General features: G+C 36.2%; 1 protein-coding gene across 15 annotated transcripts in view; it reads right to left on the bottom strand.

The window, feature by feature from the left end:
• The window catches only part of bach2a (BACH transcriptional regulator 2a), a 65,823-nt gene that overhangs the window by 16,368 nt on the left and 27,906 nt on the right, over positions 1-21,549 (bottom strand). For all 15 annotated transcript variants that reach the window (XR_015513190.1, XR_015513191.1, XR_015513192.1 and 12 more), the window contains 2 exons: positions 10,123-10,379; positions 747-2,189 (listed from right to left, as the gene is read on the bottom strand). Coding sequence is in view for 2 of the 15 variants with exons in the window: in XM_087290232.1 (XP_087146358.1) it covers positions 747-2,189; positions 10,123-10,379 (1,700 nt within the window). In the remaining 13 variants the exon portion in view is untranslated. The remainder of the gene's footprint in view (positions 1-746; positions 2,190-10,122; positions 10,380-21,549) is intronic.

Below are 21,549 nucleotides of genomic sequence, written 5' to 3'. Positions count from 1 at the left end.
ATGTTTTTGTGTGGAGTTTGCGTGGATTTAATCAATTCATCAACAAGGCATTGGCGCCCACAAAACTGCCACTCACTGGATATTTTCTTTTTTTGGAACATTCTCTGTAAACCCTAGAGATGGTTGTGCGTGAAAATCCCAGTAGATCAGCAGTTTCTGCAATACTCAAATCAGCCCAACTGAAAGTCACTTAAATCACCTTTCTTCCCCATTCTGATGCTTGGTTTGAATTGCAGCAGACTGTCTTTACCATGTCTACATGATTAAATGCATTCTGTCGCTGCCATGTGATTAGCTGATTAGAAAGTTGCATTAACAAGCAGTTGGTGTACCTAAAAAAGTGGCCAGCGAGTGTATATATTAGTATGTTTCTCTGCTTGTGGGAAAAGTTGTTTGTGATGAGCATCATATGACTTTTTTTTCTCTCAATGCTTGTGGTTGTGTTTTTGTCTTTGTAACAAAGTTATGTGTATGTGTCTATATTAATACTTGAAAAGACTAGTGTATAACAATCAAATTAACTAATAAAGTATGGTAGTTTACTGTGAATCTTTGAAATAAAACCAATTGTGTAAATTGTGTACATTTTGATTCTCATACTTAAATATTAACAGTTAAAAAAACAAACAAACAAAAAACTGGTATATGTGGTTCCCAGAATTATTAAAGGTAACATTTTGGAAACCACGGCAGTCAGTTTTTTACTGTAAATTTTACACATTTCTGTTTTAGCAGTGTACACTAACCTCTTGTGTGCGCTCTTTGGTGGCAAACGACTCGCTATCGCCATCAGAAAAAGATCCAGATTCGTCACTGGAATTAGTGTCGTATGACTTCTCGCACTTGATTTTTGGTGGCCCCGACGTGCTATGCTCCCGGTGTTCGAGGGCCAGACAACGCGCCATGGTGGAACAAGGAGAGGTAGAGAGCTCGAACTGGGGCAGGCTGGAAGGAGAGCCTCCACTGCCGTCCTCTGCATACGAGTAGGAAGAGCATGAGCTGGAGGTTCTGACATGGCTATCGGCACGAGTCGAGCGGGAACACATTTTAATGGGCACCGGACAACTGCTCTTAGGGTGCCGGCGATAGGGCAAAGAGGGATCTTGAGAGGACGAAGTTGGGGACAGAGTTTGGGTGCAGGGAAACGACTGGCTGGATCCTGCCCACAGGTCTTCTGGAGTCTCCTGCCCCAAACAACTCTCATCAGGATATGAATGTGTGGGCGCCAAATGGTAGGGGCCTCGAGAGGAAAAGATGACACTTTTTCTGTCGTTCTCTTGTTCGGGATCTTGTGAACAAATCCTCTCAAGAGAAAGCGATTTGAGAGACACTCCATCGGGTAATTTCTTTGACGAGAGTCCTCCAATAAAAGCCTGATAGTCCTTTTGGAAGTCAACCTGTTGTTCCTGAACTGTGACAACCTGTTGTTCCCGAAGTGGAGAAGTTCTGCTGGAAAGCTGCAGGTCAGTGGAAAGACAATGATCTGAAGATGAGACTTCCTTTTTAACAAGGGAGCGCAGGCACACCGGTGATCGTTTGCTTGCTGGGAATTCATTGGGTGTTGAACTAAGTTGCCTTCCATCAAACTCCATTTCTATGTCCATCTCAATTACTTTACCCCTGACCGGACCATTCTGTTCCAACTCAGACAAGTCTAACGGCACAGAGACTTCCCCATTGACTGGTTCTGCTTTTACCTTGGAGAGATCCAGGCCTCGGGCATTGCTGCTGGTGACGGTGTCCTGCAGGGAGCCTTGTAAGCTTGAGGTACTGCTGTGCGAAGAGGTGCTTGTGTTGTGCTTGGCGTGAACCTGATGGTACTTCCTATATTTGGGATAGCGAGGGAGGTCAAAGGGCTGAGGTTGGTCGGATTGATGCATTTTCATTTGCTCCGTTTCAGAATGCAACCTTGATCCGAACAGTGGTGGTTTGGAGTCCCTCAGCTGCACTTTTGCATCCTCTGTTTTGTTATTATGGTGGTTCTGGAGCAGGGTTTGATTTGATGGGGGACTGGTGCCCTCTAGCTCACTCTTCATCTGGGCCTCTAGGAAGCGGAAGCAGGAGTCTTCTAGGTTGTGCATTCCCAGAAATTCAGCACAGCGCATGACATCTTGGATGTTATCCCGGTTGAGGAGCAGCTTGGCGGTGTATGCAAACTGCAGCAGAGGGGCAAAGCCTTTCTCTGTGATCTAGAGAAACAAAACAAAACAAGTGGGCAATTTAATGGACTACTTTGTTTCATCATAGACCACCATTGTTACTTCAGATTTCCTTTCAGCATTTTAAATTTGTTTTCCCTTAAGTAATTTTACAGTAAATAATAAATATGCACAGACAGATGATTAGCAATCATCAAGCCTTTCTATGACACTGATAAGAGACATGAAGCAAGAATAAAACACTTTTCTTCTTCTTTGTTTATTAGCAGATTCTCTGTTCTTTCTTTTGATAAATCTTATTTTTTCTTTAACATTTCAACCACAAAATAATTTAGGAACCATGGAATTTTCAAGGATCAACTCAAACAGATAAATGCTGCTAAAATGGCTTAAATCCTTATTTAAATGCATTAAAGCATAACACAAAAACTGAAATGATTTTAAATGCAACAAGTTCATTTATAATACACAACATGAAAAATACATAATTTAAGGTTTGCATTTAAATACTCAGCATTTTTAATATTTTTACATGATGACTAAGGCTAGTTAAATGTATTTAATAGGGTATCTGCAGATTGATAAGGAAGGACTTTTAATTTGTCAGTAACCTGGGTTCAAAATTTTATGTCGAACTGTATGCCATTATAAAATCAGCGTGTTTAAGGTCTATTTTCTTTAAAACCAGTGATCTTCACTGCCTCATTGACATACGATATAAAGTGGGTCTCGTATGTACAACCATTACTACATTACCCCAACCCCACCCCATTTCTTTAAATATGACAAGTTATTTCACCCCAGTTAAATGTTTATCACAAAAAATCAAAACTTTGCTTATTCAAAAGTTATTTTGTAGCATTTTGACTTTTTTTGACAGGACAGTAAGTTAACAAAGTGAAGTGGGAGAAAGAGGGAGGAAAGGTCCACAAAAACTTTGGATGCCCAGAGCGCTTCTGCACTATATGTCACTATAATCGCTAACTCCTTAAAAAAAAAAAAAACATGTCAAGTTACAATAAAAAAAATATTGTGTAGAAAAATATGTAAAGTTTGAGTAAGACCTACTGTAATTTTATTCATTCATTCATTTATTTTATTTTCAGCTTAGTCCCTTTATTAATCTGGGGTCACCACAACGGAATGAACTGCCAACTTATCTAGCATATGTTTTATGCAGAAGATGCCCTTCCAGCTGCAACCCATCACTGGGAAACATCCATACACACTCATATACTACGGACAATTTAGCTTATTTAATTTACCTCTACAGCATGCCTCTGGACTGTGTGGAAAACCGTAGCACCTGGAGGAAACCAACGTGGAGAGAACATGCAAACTCCACACAAAAATGCCAATTGCCCCAACTGAAGCTCGAACCAACGACCTTCTTGCTGTGAGGCGACTGTGCTACCCAATGCACCACCAAGACGCTTTAAAAATGTTTTGTAAAGTTACAATAAAAAAATATTGTGTAGAAAAATATGTAAAGTTTGAGTAAGACCTACTGTAATTTTATTCATTCATTCATTTATTTTATTTTCAGCTTAGTCCCTTTATTAATCTGGGGTCACCACAACGGAATGAACTGCCAACTTATCTAGCATATGTTTTATGCAGAAGATGCCCTTCCAGCTGCAACCCATCACTGGGAAACATCCATACACACTCATATACTACGGACAATTTAGCTTATTTAATTTACCTCTACAGCATGCCTCTGGACTGTGTGGAAAACCGTAGCACCTGGAGGAAACCAACGTGGAGAGAACATGCAAACTCCACACAAAAATGCCAATTGCCCCAACTGAAGCTCGAACCAACGACCTTCTTGCTGTGAGGCGACTGTGCTACCCAATGCACCACCAAGACGCTTTAAAAATGTTTTGTAAAGTTACAATAAAAACATTTGTGTAGAAAAATATGTAATGTTCGACAAGACCTACTGTAATATTATGAATAACTACAAATTAAATATTGCTTTTTATATAAATATTATATGTACATTAATTCCTGTGTATTTTCAATAATATAGTTATGTGCATTTACTTTAAATACAGTCAGGGATGGGCAGTATTTATGATACATGTATTTCAAATACGAAACAGTATTTTGCAATTTGTATTTGATAGGTTTGATGAAAGTGGCTTAATATTTTGTATCAAAAGACTTTAATGTCTTGTTTTTTAGTATTTTCAAAATACTATGCAAGAAGTCTATGGTACATGATGACATCTTAAAAATGTGGCCTCTGATTGGTGCTTTCTAAGTGATTTGCCTAAGCTTGAGATCAAAAACAGAACAAAAGAAAGTAACTGGTGAGGGTATATTCAGGAGCAGGTCAACAACCATTGAAAATAATATACTGAGCAATGCTAAAACCAGCAATATATAATGGCTGTGTAGTGTACAATTTAACATCTTTACTTAAGAAATGTGATGAAATAAAATATCAGTCCTGAAGAACAAGAAGAGGAGCTTCAGAACATCATCAGTCTCAGTGCTGCAGGTGGAAATGCAGAGGAGCTTAAGAAATATAAAACACCTAAAGATCGTGTACTGGTGTTTTTAAGAGAGTAAACTGAAAGAATGCTAGGAGAATATAATGCACAAATAATGCATGGATTGTAATTTGTAACTCAAAGAGAAAAAGAGTTTGGGTTACGAGTCTAAATTCACTAACCATTAAGCCACAACTCCCCTCTATAGGTGGTAAGTGGTAAGGACTAGTTGGTGCTATCCGCTTGTTAAGTGTGACGTCACTCGAAGCGGCTTCCGGGTCCAACCGCTCTATTCAACTGCAAAGGAGCTGAAGTTAATTGATTAGCATTCTTGCTGTCAATTGGATTAGTTAAAATATTATCATTGTAAAGATCTCTATGTTGAATTTTCTTTTTATTTGTTTAATTTATGTAATTTATTTTTTAATTTATGTTATTAGTTACTTCTGTATTTTTTTGGATGTCATGTTTAAATTGTATATTTATTGTTCAATAAAAAATAATAATAAAAAAAGCGCTCTATTCAACTGAATGGGGAGACTCATGAAATTTTAATAATAAATGTTTACAAAGATTTAATACTTTCGAAAATCACGATTGCAATATATATATATGTCCATGCCTAATATCCAATGGTCAGAAAGTCATTCATTTTTTTAATAAATTGTAAAATTTTGGTATTTGTTATGCAGCAAGCCCAGAGATTGTTGTGTACACTATGATTTTATATAAAATTAACTTTAATGTGTGATAGGAATAAAAAGTGATCATAAATGAATGTAATCTCAACTCATGAGTGGCGGCTTGGACCCGGAAACACTATTACATACGTCACCACTTAACAAGCGGATTAAACATCGTTTACATCTCTTCTACTTAAGTCAATTTAATGGTGCAGGGATTGATCCAACAGGCCTGTGAAGACATTTCATACTCTCATTTAAAAGTATAGTGTAGTATTCTTAAAATGCAAAAATTTAGTATTTTATTTTGATACAGTTGTCTAATTTGGCTTTTTTTTTTAGTTTATTTTGATACAATTCATGTAATTGCCATTTTATTTTAAAATACATTTCAATGTATTTTTGTCCAGCCCTGCTTACAGTAAATCCAATATAAAAAAAAATACTAAGTGATTTAAGGTGAAACTTAATTTAAGTGTGAACTGTAAACTAAAGTGTGACATCTTTCAAGAAGTGAAACCAAAAATTCTGAATGGCAGCAAAGCTACAAGGGAATCCCAAATACAAACCTCATGACATCTTTAATCCCCCCCAGAAATGCGCAGTCAAGAATCCTTTTTAAGACCTCCAAATGACTGAAAATAATCTGCTTATCCTCAAATCACATTTTTAAAAATGCTACCTGCTAAAGGTTTGAGCCCGCCATCAAGCTCTTACGTCAGGTTGATAAAACAAGCAGAGTGTCAGGAACAAAAATAAAGCGCCCTCCTCATCACATTCAATCACTCAGTCTCTCTCTCGCAGGTATCCACGAACACTCGGGGCAGCGCAACCACATCAAGAACATCATCTTTAAAATAGAAAACACAGCTCCCCCAGACATTCCGTCAGTCCTCCCAGAGCTGCTAATAAATAGAAAAGCTAGAGGGGGGAAAATGCTGAGCATTCGCTGGATCTATTTTCAGCTGGCATCAGCAGCTGCCGCCTGCAGAAGCATGTCTTTATGGAAGCCAAGCGCCATATGAGACTCCTTTAATGTTATAACCAGCAATCCTAATGAGGGCAGCAGGCAGGGACGCATGTACAACACACACACACACAAAGCAGAAAGCAAAAACTCGACACTATAAGATCAGCGTGACTCTGAGGAGAGGGAATGAGATATGAAACCAATTTTCTGGTCATTACAGAATACAATCTGACATTAAGTGTTTTGAAGATGAATGATAATTAATATATAAGCATAGGCGTCTGACATATCTGGGATATTGCAATATAAGTTTGAGGTTTGAGATCGAGCAAAGCACCTCGAGTGTTACAACACAGAGGATCGGCCATGAATAAATCATACTTCTGAGAGGCAAACACAACAACATGAGAGCAATTATAAGAACTCAAAGAAAGTTATGGATGGATGATGAACATGTTTTCTGCTCTGACACACTGCTGCTGGACTGCTCTGTGTTTCTACAACAAAGAAGCACTTTTGTTGTGATACTGTATTCTTAAAAGAAAAAATACTTTGAAACAATTGGAATTTATATATTTTTGACATCTAGATTTTAAACTGTTTAGACTTATGTATTAAATATCATTTATTCCTATGAATCTTAAAACTAAATTAAGCATCATTGCTCCAGTCTTAAGAATCTTTAAAAATCCAGTCTTCATTCTAGTTAGTCTAGCAGAGTCGTTTTGATTAGTTATTTCAGAGTAGAATTATAGTATTATTATTAATGTTATAAGAAAAATATTCCAATGGAAAAATATTCTGGATCTGACTAGTCATTCATTCATTTTCCTTCAGCTTAGTCCCTTTATTAATCAGGGGTCGCCACAGCGGAATGAATGCCAACGTATCCAGCATATGTTATAGACAGCGGATGCCCTTCCAGCTCCAACGTAGTATTGTGAAACAGCCATACACTCTCATATGCACACACTCATGCACTATGGCTAATTTAGTTTAATCAATTCACCAATAGCAGATGTCTTTGGACTGTTAGGGTAACCGAAGCAACCAGAGGAAACCCACACCAACACGGGGAGAACATGCAAGCTCCACACAGACATGCCAACTGACCCAGCCGAGGCTCAAACCAGCAACCTTCTTGCAGTGAGTCGACAGTTCTAACCAAGGAGAGACCGTGTTGTCCCTTTAGAATGTTTATGCATTCTAGAATTTACATGGTTTATTCATTTTATTTTTAAAGATGTAATTTATTCTAGTGAAGGATAAAAAAATAAATAAATAAATAAGCATTCTTGCTTCACTCTTAAATGTCTTCAGAAATTATTCTGATATCTTGATTTTAATTATTTAATTTAAATTCATTCATTCATTTTCTTTTCAGCTTAGTCCCTGGGGTCTATTAATCTGGGGTCGCCACAGCGGAATGAACCGCCAACTTATCCAGCTTGTTTTTACGCAGCTGATGCCCTTCCAGCTGCAACCCATCTCTGGGAAACATCCACACACACGCATTCACACTCATACACTGGACAATTTACCCTACCCAATTCACCTGTACCGCATGTCTTTGGACTGTGGGGGAAACCGGAGCACATGGAGGAAACTCATGCGAACGCAGGGAGAACATGCAAACTCCACACAGAATTGCCAACTGACCCCACCAAGCCTCAAACCAGCGACCTTCTTGCTGCGAGGCGACAGCACTACCTACTGCGCCATCCCATTTTATTTAAATTAATTAATTAAATTATTTAATAGTAGCATTCTATTGTTAGTAGCATTAGTTTACTTATCAAGTATTGATGCTGCATTTTTAATAATGCAAGAAAACTATTCTGGTGGATGATGAAAAAAGCATTGTTCAGGAATACTCAAATTGATTTATTTTTGAAATCTAAATGTTAAACTATCCCTAGTAGTTGTTTTAAGATGTAATTTATAGAACTTTAAGCATCATTGCTTATTATTCAAAATTATTTTAAAGGGTACCTATTAATTAATTCCTTACATTTATATAGCGCTTTTCTGGGCACTCAAAGCGCTTTACACAGTGGGGGGAATCTCCTCATCTACCACCAGTGTGCAGCATCCACCTGGATGACGCGACGGCAGCCATTTTTGCGCCAGACCGCACACTACACACCAGCTGATTGGTGGAGAGGAGACAGTGATGCAGCCAATTGAATATGGGGATGGTTAGGAGGCCATGATGGACAAAGGCCAGTGGGCAGATTTGGCCAGGATGCCTGGGTTAAACCCCTACTCTTTTCGAAGGACATCCTGGGATTTTTAACGACCACAGAGAGTCGGTACCTCGGTTTAACGTCTCATCCGAAAGACGGCGCTCACTGAGCAGTATAGCGTCCCCGTCACTATACTGGGGCATTAGGACCCACACAGACCGCAGGTTGGGCACCCCCTGCTGGCCTCACTAACACCACTTCCGGCAGCAACCTAGCTTTCCCATGTGGTCTCCCATCCAGGTACTGACCAGGCGCAGCCCTGCTTAGCTTCAGTGGGCGACCATGTGAGAGTTGCAGAGAGCTAGCTGCCGGCCGTATTTTACCCCTTTTACAGAATGTAAGATAAGCTTTTGGTGTTTCCAGAATATGTCTAAAGTTTTAGCTCAAAATACCCAGCAGATTATTATATATGTAGAATCTGCCTGTTTTGGTGTCTAAGCACAATGTAGCTTTTTCCGTAGCCTGTGGCTTTAAATGCAAATGAGCTGCTTCTCCCTGCCCACCACTCCGACATGCGCGTTTGCTTCTCATGCATTAAGTCAGATAAACAGTCAGTGATAGTCAAATATACAAATTAATTTTATTTGATGTATTTTTGGTGGAGTCTATTCAAACCTTTCTGAAATGATGAGTCACACAAATGCCAACTGCAGTACAGACACAAACACGCACACAAATTGGAGTTTACTGACACCATGCAGCCATGGTGATTATAGCAGTTGAAAATGACAAAGCAATTTCACTCTATTACAAATATGCTCTGTTCTAAAATGTTTTAATATTTATAAAATTCATTATTAGGGTGCAGCTGATCACAGAGGGTTGTAACATGTTTTAATCCCAATTTCTTTGCAAAAAATGTTCTGTGGACATCTGTATACATGTTATTAAAAAAAAAGGCACCTGTCAATCAATCAATTCGGCAGGCGGCGAAAACCTCAAAATCTCTTTTATTTGGATCTTATATTAATGTCAAGAAAAAGAGACTTGTTTCTATTACTCCAATATGATTGTGGACACACTATACATACAAACAGTTCTGTCTAAACAGCTGTTGATTTTCATCACAGGTGCCTTTAAATAGAAATTCCTTGTAACATCAATATTTTACTAGATATTTTGCAAGATACTAGTATTCAGCTTAAAGTGACATTAAAAGGCTTAACTAGGTTAATTTGTTTAATTAGGCAAAATATTGTATAACGATGGTTTGTTCTGTTGACAATTGGAAAGAAAAATATTGCTTAAGGGGGCTAATAATATTGACCCTAAAATTGTGTTTAAAAATTAAAAACTGCTTTTATTCTAGCTAGAATTAAACAAATAAATCTTTCTCTAGAATAAAAAAATATTGTAGGAAATACTGTAAATAAATCCTTGCTCTCTTAAACATCATTTGGGAAATATTTGAAAAAGAAATTCACAGGAGGGCGAATAATTTTGACTTCAATATTATGCAGCAATCTTCAGAAATCTGGTCAGTCACGCATGTGTGTGAGTTTTTCAGCATGGGTCATTCAGACGGGCTGTTGATCATGTTTTTTGTCCCATTCCTTCACTCACCTTCATTGGCAGGCTGATGAGTGGCTCGTGTTCTGTCGGTCCCCGCAGCAGCAGTGAGAAATACTGGCTACAGGCTGCCAGCACTGCCCTGTGCGCGCGGATCTCCCTGCCCTCCACCAGCACCGTCACGTCACACAGGACGTCCTGCTGCCGTTGCTCATTCAGACACAGGAGGATGTTCGCACAATGCACTGTCGACTCGTACACATACATGGGAGTGTCAGGCTTCTCCTCCATAGACATTCCTTGCTCAGAGCCTGGGGACAAAAGTAAACGGACATAATGTATGAACAAAACATTACTTGGATATAAACATGCCGATACACAAGTAGGGTTGTTCTGAGTAGTTCTGTGGGTCTCATCTATCAAATCTGATTTTTAATTTGTATTTTCTACTGGATTCAAGTCAAGTGATTAGCTGAGCCACTCTACAGCTTGACTTTCCTTTTCTGAAACCATTTAAGAGGTTTATTGGCTGTGTTTTGGATTATTGTCTTGCTGAAATGTTCAACCTGGTTTCATCTTCATCATCCTGGAAATGTAGATGTCGGACTGAAGCAGCGAATATAAATTTACACTGACAAAGGGCAGAGGCTTGCTGAAGAACTACTGAGAGATTTCAGCTGCTGTCTGGGCTTTCACTGCCTTTTTACAGCTCCCTTTCTTCATGTGTTCAACACTTTTTCCCTGTGTCATTTCATTATTACACATGACTTCATTTGTAAACTAATTAGTTTTGTTTTCTTTGCATATATGGATTTATTTGGTTTGCTATCAACATCCGGTGAAAAAGTCAACAGCACCTTTAAAAAATGAATTTTTTATCCGGAGCACCCAGAGGAAACCCACGCAAATGCAGGGAAAACATGCAAACTCCACACAGAAACGCCAACTGACCCAGAAAAGGCTCGAACCAGTGACCTTCTTGCTGTGAGGCGACAGCAATACCTACTGCGCCACTGCGTCGCCCCATTAAATTTAAATTAATTAATTGGTCACACTTTACAATAAGGTTCATTAGTTAATGTTAAGTAATGCATTTACTAACATGAACAAACATTGAACAATGCATTTACTACAGTATTTATTTATGTTAATAAACGTTAGGTAATGAAAATACAGTTGTTTATTGTTAGTTCATGTTAACCCATGGTGCATTAACTAATGTTAACTAGCATGGACTTGAATGTTAATAATGCATTAGTAAATGTTCAAATATGATTAATAAATGCTGTACAAGTGTTGTTCATGATTAGTTCATGTTATAAAATGCATTAACTAATGAACCTTATTGTAAAGTGTTACCAATTAATTAAATTATTTAATAGTAGCATTCTATTATTAGTAGCATTAGTTTACTTATCAAGTATTGATGTTACTTATCAAACACCTTTAAAAAAAGCATTTTCTGAAAAAAGTGGTGACGTGTTCAATACTTATTTTCCCTGCAGTATTTTAAACCATAAACCAATCCAATACCATTTTTTAAAATCAGAATTAATGCTGCTAACAGCAATTTCCTAAAGTAATTTCTTCTTTCTAGTAAAGAATGAAAATGAAAATGTGCTAGCAGCACGTGCACTATTTCAGACTGGCCAACCAGCCACAAAAACTGTTGATTTGACAAATATTAGCAACGTTTACAGGAGTAACTAAATAAAGCATTTGAAGACTTGGCACCTTGCCAAACAAAGGTTTCGCTAAGGCTAGAGCATGAGCCATCACAAAATCTAATTTTGGAAAGGTCATTCAATCGAAGCATTCAACCAAAGTTATTCTTTTAGACAACCAGCCACCGTCAGTCCTCAAAAGATGTAAATTTTGTCACTTTATTAAACATTTTGAACCCCGGAAATGGAGTGTGTGGTGGGGGAGGGGGGGGGGTAAATTAAACAGAAGTAATAAATTGTAAATAATTGTAGACAGAAGTAAATAATGATGACTTCAACTGTATATTTCCTAGATGTATATACAATACGCTGAGCCCAGGAATTAGGAAAGGAAAAAAGATATCAGAACATCTCTATATTTAAGAATACAATATGTATGGGAACAACTGATAACGGCATCGAATTAATGCATACCTGTTGTGGTGATACGAGATGGTCATTAAAAAAAAAAAAAAAAAAAAAAAAAAAAAAAAAAAAATCACAAACATTTTACAAAAATTAGTTAACCCTTAATCTGGCACTAATTGAAATACTTATTAAAAAAAACCCTGCAGAGTTTCTGGGGGTTATTACAATATTTTAAAACTTATGATATTTTTTAATATATTGTAGCCATTGAAGTTACTGTATATGATTCCTTCCCTGATAAAGGGTTAAGACATTTCTTAAGATAAATTCTGAGAACTTCATAAGAATTGTTACATACTCCTTTAATTATAGAGTAATATAAATTAATTACATGTATTTACTATATGATTCTGGTTAGAACATGAATTGTGTTTAGGTTTAGTTGCATGTAATAATTAAAACCCATAATTACTGTAATTACTATTAAAATGGCACATGGAAGAAGTGTAACAAGGACACCTTAAAATAAAGTAAATACTAAATTATCTTTGGAGAAATATATTTATTTATTTTTTAAATATAGTTAAAACTAATTAATTTCAGCTAAATTTTAATTGTATTACCTTATTGTCTTGCTTTAAAGCAGCAGCCATATCCCAATTTTCATAAATGTAAAGTGTATGAGATTAAACACCAACAGAGAATTTACTCCCAAGAAAGGTGTAAATACTCGCATAATTAGATATGGATGGTGAGAAAGAAAACAATTTAAGATTTTTAACAAGCGACATGCATGAAAATGGGTTGCAGAGTTGGTCTCTCTTTCTCTGTTGACAACCCATTATATTTCCATCTGGAACACAAACAAATAATTAGCCAGGTATGCTACTTGTTTTGGTAATTCTTGTGTTTTTCATAGCCTATTATGAAAGTTTTACAATTTTGTAATATTTAATATTTTAAAAATATAAATTAATTGCAAACCTGTCGATCTAGTTGAAAACTAACTAAAACAAACTAGTTGGCAGCTACCTTAACTTAAAGAAGTTATTTAAGATCATTTTAAAATAATTTTTTCAAGATTTTTAATACTTTGTAGAAAAAAAAAAGATATTTTGAAGTAGTTTCACCAAAATATCCTTCTTCTAAAGTTTGTAAATAATAAAATGGCAGTGTAGAATAATTCTTCTTAAAAATTGTTTCGAACCACAATGTGAATTATTTTCAAATTTTTTTAATAGAGTCAACTATTCTGCTAATACTAGTTATCGCACCTAAAGACATTGTTCATTGCTCATCTGTGTATAAGACTAGTCTCTTACACATCTCATCAAAAGCCTTTTGTTTGATTTTGACTTTGTTTTTGATTTTAGTCAGTTGTAGGCTGTGAAATGTCCTCAACCTAATAATTAATACTAATAATAATAGTCATAATAATAATAGGCGAGGCAGTGGCGCAGTAGGTAGTGCTGTCGCCTCACAGCAAGAAGGTCGCTGGGTCGCTGGTTCGAGCCTCGGCTCAGTTGGCGTTTCTGTGTGGATTTTGCATGTTCTCCCTGCATTCGCGTGGATTTTGTCCGCGTGCTCCGGTTTCCCCCACAGTCCAAAGACATGCGGTACAGGTCAATTGTCCGTAGTGTATGAGTGTGTGTGTGTGTGTGAACGTGTGTGTGGATGTTTCCCAGAGATGGGTTGCGGATGGAAGGGCATCCGCTGCGTAAAAACTTGCAAATAAGTTGACGGTTCATTCCGCTGTGGCGACCCCGGATTAATAAAGGGACTAAGTCAACAACAAAATGAATGAATGAATAATAATAATTCCTTACATTTGTATAGCACTTTTCCAGACACTTTAAGTGCTTTACACATTTTTGGGTGAAACTCCTCATCCACCACTAGGAACTTTATCGGTAAATTAAAATATGTGCCGTTCACACAGGCAAGAACGTTCTAGAATTTTTCCGGAAAAAAAAATATTCACACATCCATTCCCTCCAGTTGAGTGAGTGCTGCAGTGGTTACTTAAACCTGACTGATTAGGGCGCTCCTTCATATGCACGCACCACACGCAGCTGAACGCAGTGTGCAGGTAAACTCACAGCAATTTATCATAAGCATTTTATTGATTATTTTTATCACAGTTTGCACTAAGAAGGATCATAGAAACGTTACCTGACTAACAAGCAGCAGCTAAATGTTTCTAGAGAAGGATTCAAAGGCGTTAATTTTAAGTGTCTGATTGGCTGCTGTTGACGTCCCATGTCAGCGCGTTTTAAACGTTAAGGCACTCTTTACAGCAATCTTCCTTCAGTGTTCACACAGAGCTGAATCTAGGGAAATTACTGGTAATGTTACAACTTCTCTTTCCGGAAAATGACCAGAACAAATTAACCAATATTTTCTAAAAGGGCCCATTCACACATAATCCCTTTCCGGAAAAAAAGTCTGAATGTGTGAAAGGGCAGATAACAGTAGCCCTTATTGTTATCATGGGCACTTCAAAAGAAAACAGCCAATAGGTATTCATATTTAAACTACTAGAAAGTCTTTTTAAGAATATTCTGATTGTGGTATTGGCAATGGTTTTTAAATCACAGCACCAAATACTAAATGTTTTGGTAGGGTTATTTTTAAACATAAGCATTTATATTTGTTATCCTGCCCTAAGACCTGCTAGAGATACAGAATTAATGTAAAACTATGATTATAAATGCTGACGTAGAAGTGCTGTTACCCCGCCCACCGCATTGATTGACAGCTGCGTATTAACATGTCCCGGTAGTCACGTGTATAATCATATCAACAAGAGGGGACGAGCGCCAAGCAACCGGGAATGAAAGGTCTGTTCAGTTTGCTAGGATCATCAATCAACATCAAATATGATCAACAAGAGTAAATTTTAAAAGTTTAAAATGTTTTAAAACAGTGCACGTGTGTAATGAATTACAGCGATTTACTTCAGCTTTACTTCATCAGCACAGCCGTGTCAGAACATTTATAAAAGAAGATGCTTCAAAACCAGTTTGTGGATGTTAAATCAGGTTTATTTTGTACATTGACATAACAGATATCCATACAGCAGTGGAGATTAACCTGTGTCCTTTCACATATGCGTGCAAAAAGAGTGCAAAGCTAAGGGGGGTAAAGATTTTGGATATCTTCTTGGACTCTTTTAATGCTTCCAAACAGTTTGCTGCGATTATAAAGCGCCCATGTTTTGAGGTAGTTCATTATGAAATGATTTACCTTTTATGTGCGACTACTCAGCCAGTCCCCATAGACAAGAAAAAATTGAAGTAGTGACTGCAGTTTGAAGGAAAGTAATGGAGTAAAAATACAGATATTAAAAATGCACTCAAAGTAAAAGTACACATTTTTAAAACTACTTAGCAAATTACAATTTCTGAGAAAAACTACTCAATTACAGTAGTTGGAGTATTTGTAATTTGCTACTTTACACCACTGGGGTAATATCACAAAACACAAATAATACTATCCATCCAATTACTGCGTATAAAAATACACATATAACAAAAGAAGTTATAATAAATCATAATTGCTGATGCAACGAATGCGCAGATGTCTCAAATCGAGCTGACGGCCAATTAGCGGCTACAAAAGTGGATGATAATTAGCACTTTGATATGTGAATTTCCAATGCAAGTTTCAAAGAGGCTTGATTGAGCTTGTCGAAGGCAATGCTATTGAAAATAATGACAGAACATGTCAAACACACACACACACTGAAGCTCTCAGACATGGACAGACGAATGCTTTACAGGGCAGTTTCTACACATAGAAAGGCAAACATCTGTTGCCAGCTGTAAAAAATGTGGAGTCTATAATAGTATCGCTAGCTGTCTCGAGGGAGTCTGATGATGGCTGTGTGGCCTTATAACGGAAAAAGAATATCAGTCTATTTTGCAAGACAAGGTTGCAATAGTTGTATCCTCTATTGCACTATTCCTGCTGTTCTCGTTTTCAAGACCAAAACATCACCAGTGCTTTAAAAAAGAAAGAAAAAAAGTTTTGTTTATAACCTCCTGTAGCAATGTAGAAACTGATTTATAAAGTGTAGAAATTAATTCCTTATCAGATATTTCCCAAGTGATGTTTTGAGGAGAATTATATCTTTCAACACATTTTTAAACATAATAGTTTTTATATATTTGTTTATAACAATTTTTTTTTCGTTTTTACTATAATGATAGTATATAATATGCTGCTAGTTATTTTGCAAGACTTTAACAAGGCAAGTTAGATTAATTAGGCAAGGCATTGGACAACAATGGTTTGTTCTGTAGCCAATCCCAAAAAAGTTGCTAATAATATTGACCTTAGCAGTTATATATATTATATATTTTGATGATGGTTTTACAATTAAGGAAATTTAAATAAGAATTTTCTTTTTCAGAAAAAACAAAACAAAAAGCGCTCTGGGGTAAGTTCAAATGTATGGTCGGTGCTCTTTGGGTAAGGGATTCATCAAATCTGCAACAAGAATCAGTCCAAGGCACTCGAGTAAAGTGAAAAAATTAAAAAGCCTTTATTCACATGGCTAGAGGGTAACCCTATAATATATATATATTCAATTCAATTCAATTCAGCTTTATTTGTATAGCGCTTTTACAATGTAGATTGTGTCAAAGCAGCTTCACATAAATGGTCATAGTAACTGGAACAGTGTGGTTCAGGTTTTAGTGTTTAAGTTCAGTTTAGTTCAGTTCAGTTCAGCTCAGTTCAGTGTGATTTAATCATTACTGAGAGTTCAAACACTGAAGAGCAAATTCATCGATGCGTAGCTCTACCAATCCTGAACCATATATATACGCGGTCTGCGTGGGTCCTAATGCCCCAGTATATTGATAGGGAATCTATACTGCTCAGTGAGCGCCGTCCTTCGGATGAAACGTTAAACAGGTCCTGACTCTGTGATGGGTGTGAGGTGTCTCAGCTTTTATACAAAGACTTTTAGGAATGGAAAAAAGGGGACAAACTATTTTGCTCTTCCTATTAGCCTTTACGCATTTCTCCTAAGTGTTGTCGAATAAATCCATGCCAGTCAACGACAATGAGTAGGCAAAAGGAAAAGAAAGACACTCAAATATTCATTGCAAAATAAAATGTGACAGCAGTAGAGCAACCATCACACACTTCTCCTCAGAGCCCGCCAGAACTGAACAGAGCTCCCGCACGTGTACGCTCACATGCAACAGGTAAAACAACCATAAAAGCCAGCTTAAAGGGGACATGACATTTGTATATAATACAATGTATATCAAACATTAAGAGGCTGTTACAACTCACTGTGGTTGTTACAAATCGTAGGATGTCCTTCAAAAAGAGTAGGGGTTTAACCCTGGCATCCTGGCCAAATTTGCCCAGTGCACTATGCCCATCATGGCCTCCTATTCATCCCCATGTCATAGTGGGCTTCATCACTGTCTCCTCTCTACCAATCAGCTGGTGTGGTGTGCAGTCTAGCGCAATATAGTTGCCTTAGCGTCATTCAGGTGGATGCTGCACACTGGTGGTGGATAAGAAGATTCTTCCAATGTGTAAAGCGATTTGAGTGTCCAGAAAAGTGCTACATAAATGTAAGGAATTGTTATTATTAGTGTTATTATTAGTTTGGTTCTCTTTTTTTATTTAGTTTCAGCTCAGCTAAATGGGAAAGTATTGAATTTCTGTATAAGTACTTTTAAATTAACATCTTAAATGGAAAGAAATATTTTCTAGGAAACTATAGTAACTTAAACTATTTGTGCAGTTTTCTTGACATTTTCTTAAGCAACAAAAAATAGTTCCGATCTAAGGCTATAGATTTGTTTTGCTAAATACATTAACTATATAATCACTGCATTGCATTGCCTAAATAAATCCACAGACTTTAGATTAATAATACTATCAAAATGAATTTTGAGATATTTAAACAAGGACTTTTCTTAAGAAGTTTCTCTAAAGTAAAACTATAAAAGTAGCTACAGTTCAAATCAGAATTATTAGCCCTTATTTATTATTAAGACACTTCTAAACAGCTTAAAGTGACATTTAAAGGCTTAACATGGCTAATTAGGTTAACTAGGCAGGTTAGGGTAATTAGGTAAGATATTGAATAATGATGGTTTGTTCTGTAGACTATCGAAAAAATATAAAGCTTAAAGGGGCTAATAATTTTGACCTTTTAATGTTTTTTATTTTTATTTTTTTTATTAAAAGCTGCTTTTATTCTAGCCGAAATAAAACAAATAAGACTTTCTCCAGAAAAAAAAAATATTATCAGATACTGTGAAAATTTCCTTGCTCTCTTAAACATCATTTGGGAAATATTTAAAATTCAAAGGGGGTTTAATAATTCTGATTTTTACTGTATATTTGTTCAAAATCTAGTTACACAACAAATGTGAATATTTATAGTTAAAACAAAAGAATGATAAAATAAAAACCTGAATCCAAGTGTATTGTGCATCAATTACCAATCCAACTCGGCATTATCCCTCATACTACCCCTTTAAGACAAAGTTTCAACAGGGCTCTACTTTATTTCATTCATTCCTAGAGTCACCAAAAAGCTGAAAGGAGGAAGTAGTCCAAATTATTTCGAAGCAGTCTCCTGAAGACAAGCCGTTGAAGAGCAAACACATTTCAGCATGTTGGCTTTGGTTAAATCTCAGCATCATTAACACGTTGTGCTCGCGCCGACAGAGAAATGTCTGCTAGCAGCTGTCATTCGCTCGCTCCCACACTAATGAGAAATCCACAGCGTGTCAATTCAGAAGCACAAACGGCATGCAAATAAACACAGCGAATTACAGCATGTTTCATCATCGACGCTTTTGCATGACTGTGTCAGACAACCATGACCGTAATGCAGATGAGCGTCTTCACAATGCCGCTCGGATAATAAAAATGTGTTATCAGGAGAGAAATGACTGGGAGGAAAAAGATCCAAGCTATTCAAGTGTAAAAACCAGGCTTAACCGGTCACTGTGGAAACAGCTTTACTACATGCAAGACTCTTCTGTTTCTGCTCCTCCAGGACTGCTGAATGGAAATATAATTAGAAAGAGGGTGTTTTTTTTGTAAATGTCCAGCTGACCAGCCTAGCAGACTCTTGAATTTATGAAGACTCTAATTCCCTGTTCTAGAACCACTGCCAAAACCAATACAGCTTTATATCGAGGAGAAGTAGTAATTCCTTGGATGGGGAAAAAAAGACTGAGGTTGTATACATTGTTCAGGCCAGTAGCCGCCTGGTAAAAGAGGTGGTTCTTTTTTCTCCCAAAGCTGACCTATTGGCAGTTATAAAACCTCATTTCTTAATTATGAAATTTTAAATGCTGCATTTTAGTGACGTTTTAAACACTATTTTAGCTGAATTAGCTTGTCGGATGGTCATAATAACCACACTTTTTTAATGTACCAAAAATATTTCCAAAAGATTTAGAATAAAAGAAATGTGAAATAATACTTAAAATACATATTTATAACATTAAATACATTCGAAAAAAAATAGAAATCTGTTTAGTCATTTGAATTTTAAAATAAAAACACCAATAATAATAATAATAATAATAATAATAATAATAATAATAATAATAAAGATATTTCTTCAGAAAACAAAGATAAGGGAGTAGTTTTGGATTAATCTGATTGGCTTACTTATGATTGGAGATGAGAGACCAGCTGTGGTCAATCATATCACGTGCTCCTCTCGAAATTAGTTTGTGAAACTTCACTTGATAATGCAGTAGTGAAAGATGATTTCTCTTATGTCAGATTGTAAAATGAAAATATTTGTTAGCATTGACCAAAACTGATTAGCTCTATAGTCACGCCAAAGCCAACAGAGGATTCCGTATGGTCTTAAAGCCTTTTCTAAAAGGGTTATTTACACTATTTATAATGGCATAGCAGTCAAAATTGGACAAATAAGCTCATGTATGGGACAAATTCTGGACTTTTGTCAGTGAGAGGTGAGTCTTCTGAACAGTTTTCAGATATAAAGCTGTGGACAAAAATGTGGAGAGCACTTTTAAGTTATTATAAGTTCTCTGGACTTGTCATCATTAGATGTGTAATATCTGATTTTATAAAGTCTTTTAAATAGCAAACAAGAATATTATATCATTTAGTTCAGGGGTGCCCAAACATTTTTGTATGAAGGGCCAACAACCATTGATAAGCGGTGGGTCGAAGATAAATATACCAAACCACTTTACATTGAAGTTACCATGGGTAATTTCCTAATTTATTTCCTAATTAAAAAAAAACATCACTTTGAATCATATTAACTAATGCAGTATAACTTTTTAAATTATAACTATTGCAATAAAAACATAAACAAATCACATTTATAACACAGTGTAGTTAAATGCTGAATACTCAAAGTCCTCTATCCGTTGGGTGACAGTATGTACCTTTTAAACTAAATCGGATTAATTGACACCATTTTAATTGAAACATTTAATTTCAGTTATTTGTTGGTTAACAATAAAACAAACAAATAAAAGATCACATCAAATCTGAATTGACAATCTAAACCATCCCCATCATTCTCCCTCTTTTCTCAGATTGGATGGCAGGCCAAATCAAAGGTTAATAAACTTTAAGCCGCAGGCCCTAGTTTGGGCATCTCTGATTTAGATCATGTATTTTCTGAAAACAGCAATGGGTAAATATCAAATGAGCCATGTTTTCAGACCTTTAATGTTTGATCAGTTTGTCTGGGATTAAGATTTAGAGTTTTGTTTTTGAGTAAAACACAGTTCTTGTTTAATTTAGTAAACTATTAATGATGATAAGGATGATGATGAGGTGTGTGTAACAGAGATTTTCAACACATCTTTAAACATGACAGTTTCAATAGTTTCTTTTATATTTGCCATAATGACAATACCTAATATTTACCATTTATTTAGCAAAATGCTAGCATTCAGGCTAAAGTGCAATTTAAAACCAACATGGCTTTAAAAAAACATTAATTCCTTGGATGGGGGAAAAAAAAAAGGACACGTTGAGGATGTACACGTTGTTGGAACAAACGGTTTTTCAGATATAAAGCTCTGGAAAAGACCACTTCTGAATTTCTGGATTTGTAATTAATAGATTTTTGCAATATCTGATTTTATAAAGTCTTGATAATGATTCTTCAACATTTCAATATTATATAAATATGATGTATATCATTTATTGCTGAAAACATAATATAATCAAATATAAAAAAAAAGCTATGTTTTCAGACCTTGATCAGTTTTTCTAGGATTATGATTTACAGTTAGGTGTAAAACACAGTTAATGCTTTATTTTGTAAACAACTAATGATGATGATGATGATGATGATGACGTGTGTGTTGTACTGTAGGTATATGTTAAATGTACAGTTGAAGGCAAATCAGCCCTATTAATT

The sequence above is a fragment of the Danio rerio genome, chromosome 17, assembly GCF_052040795.2.
Source record: "Danio rerio strain M-AB ecotype USA chromosome 17, GRCz13ab, whole genome shotgun sequence".
NCBI classification, from domain to species: domain Eukaryota; kingdom Metazoa; phylum Chordata; class Actinopteri; order Cypriniformes; family Danionidae; genus Danio; species Danio rerio.
Note: the sequence above shows the minus strand (reverse complement) of the source record. Positions and strands in the feature narration are given on the sequence as shown.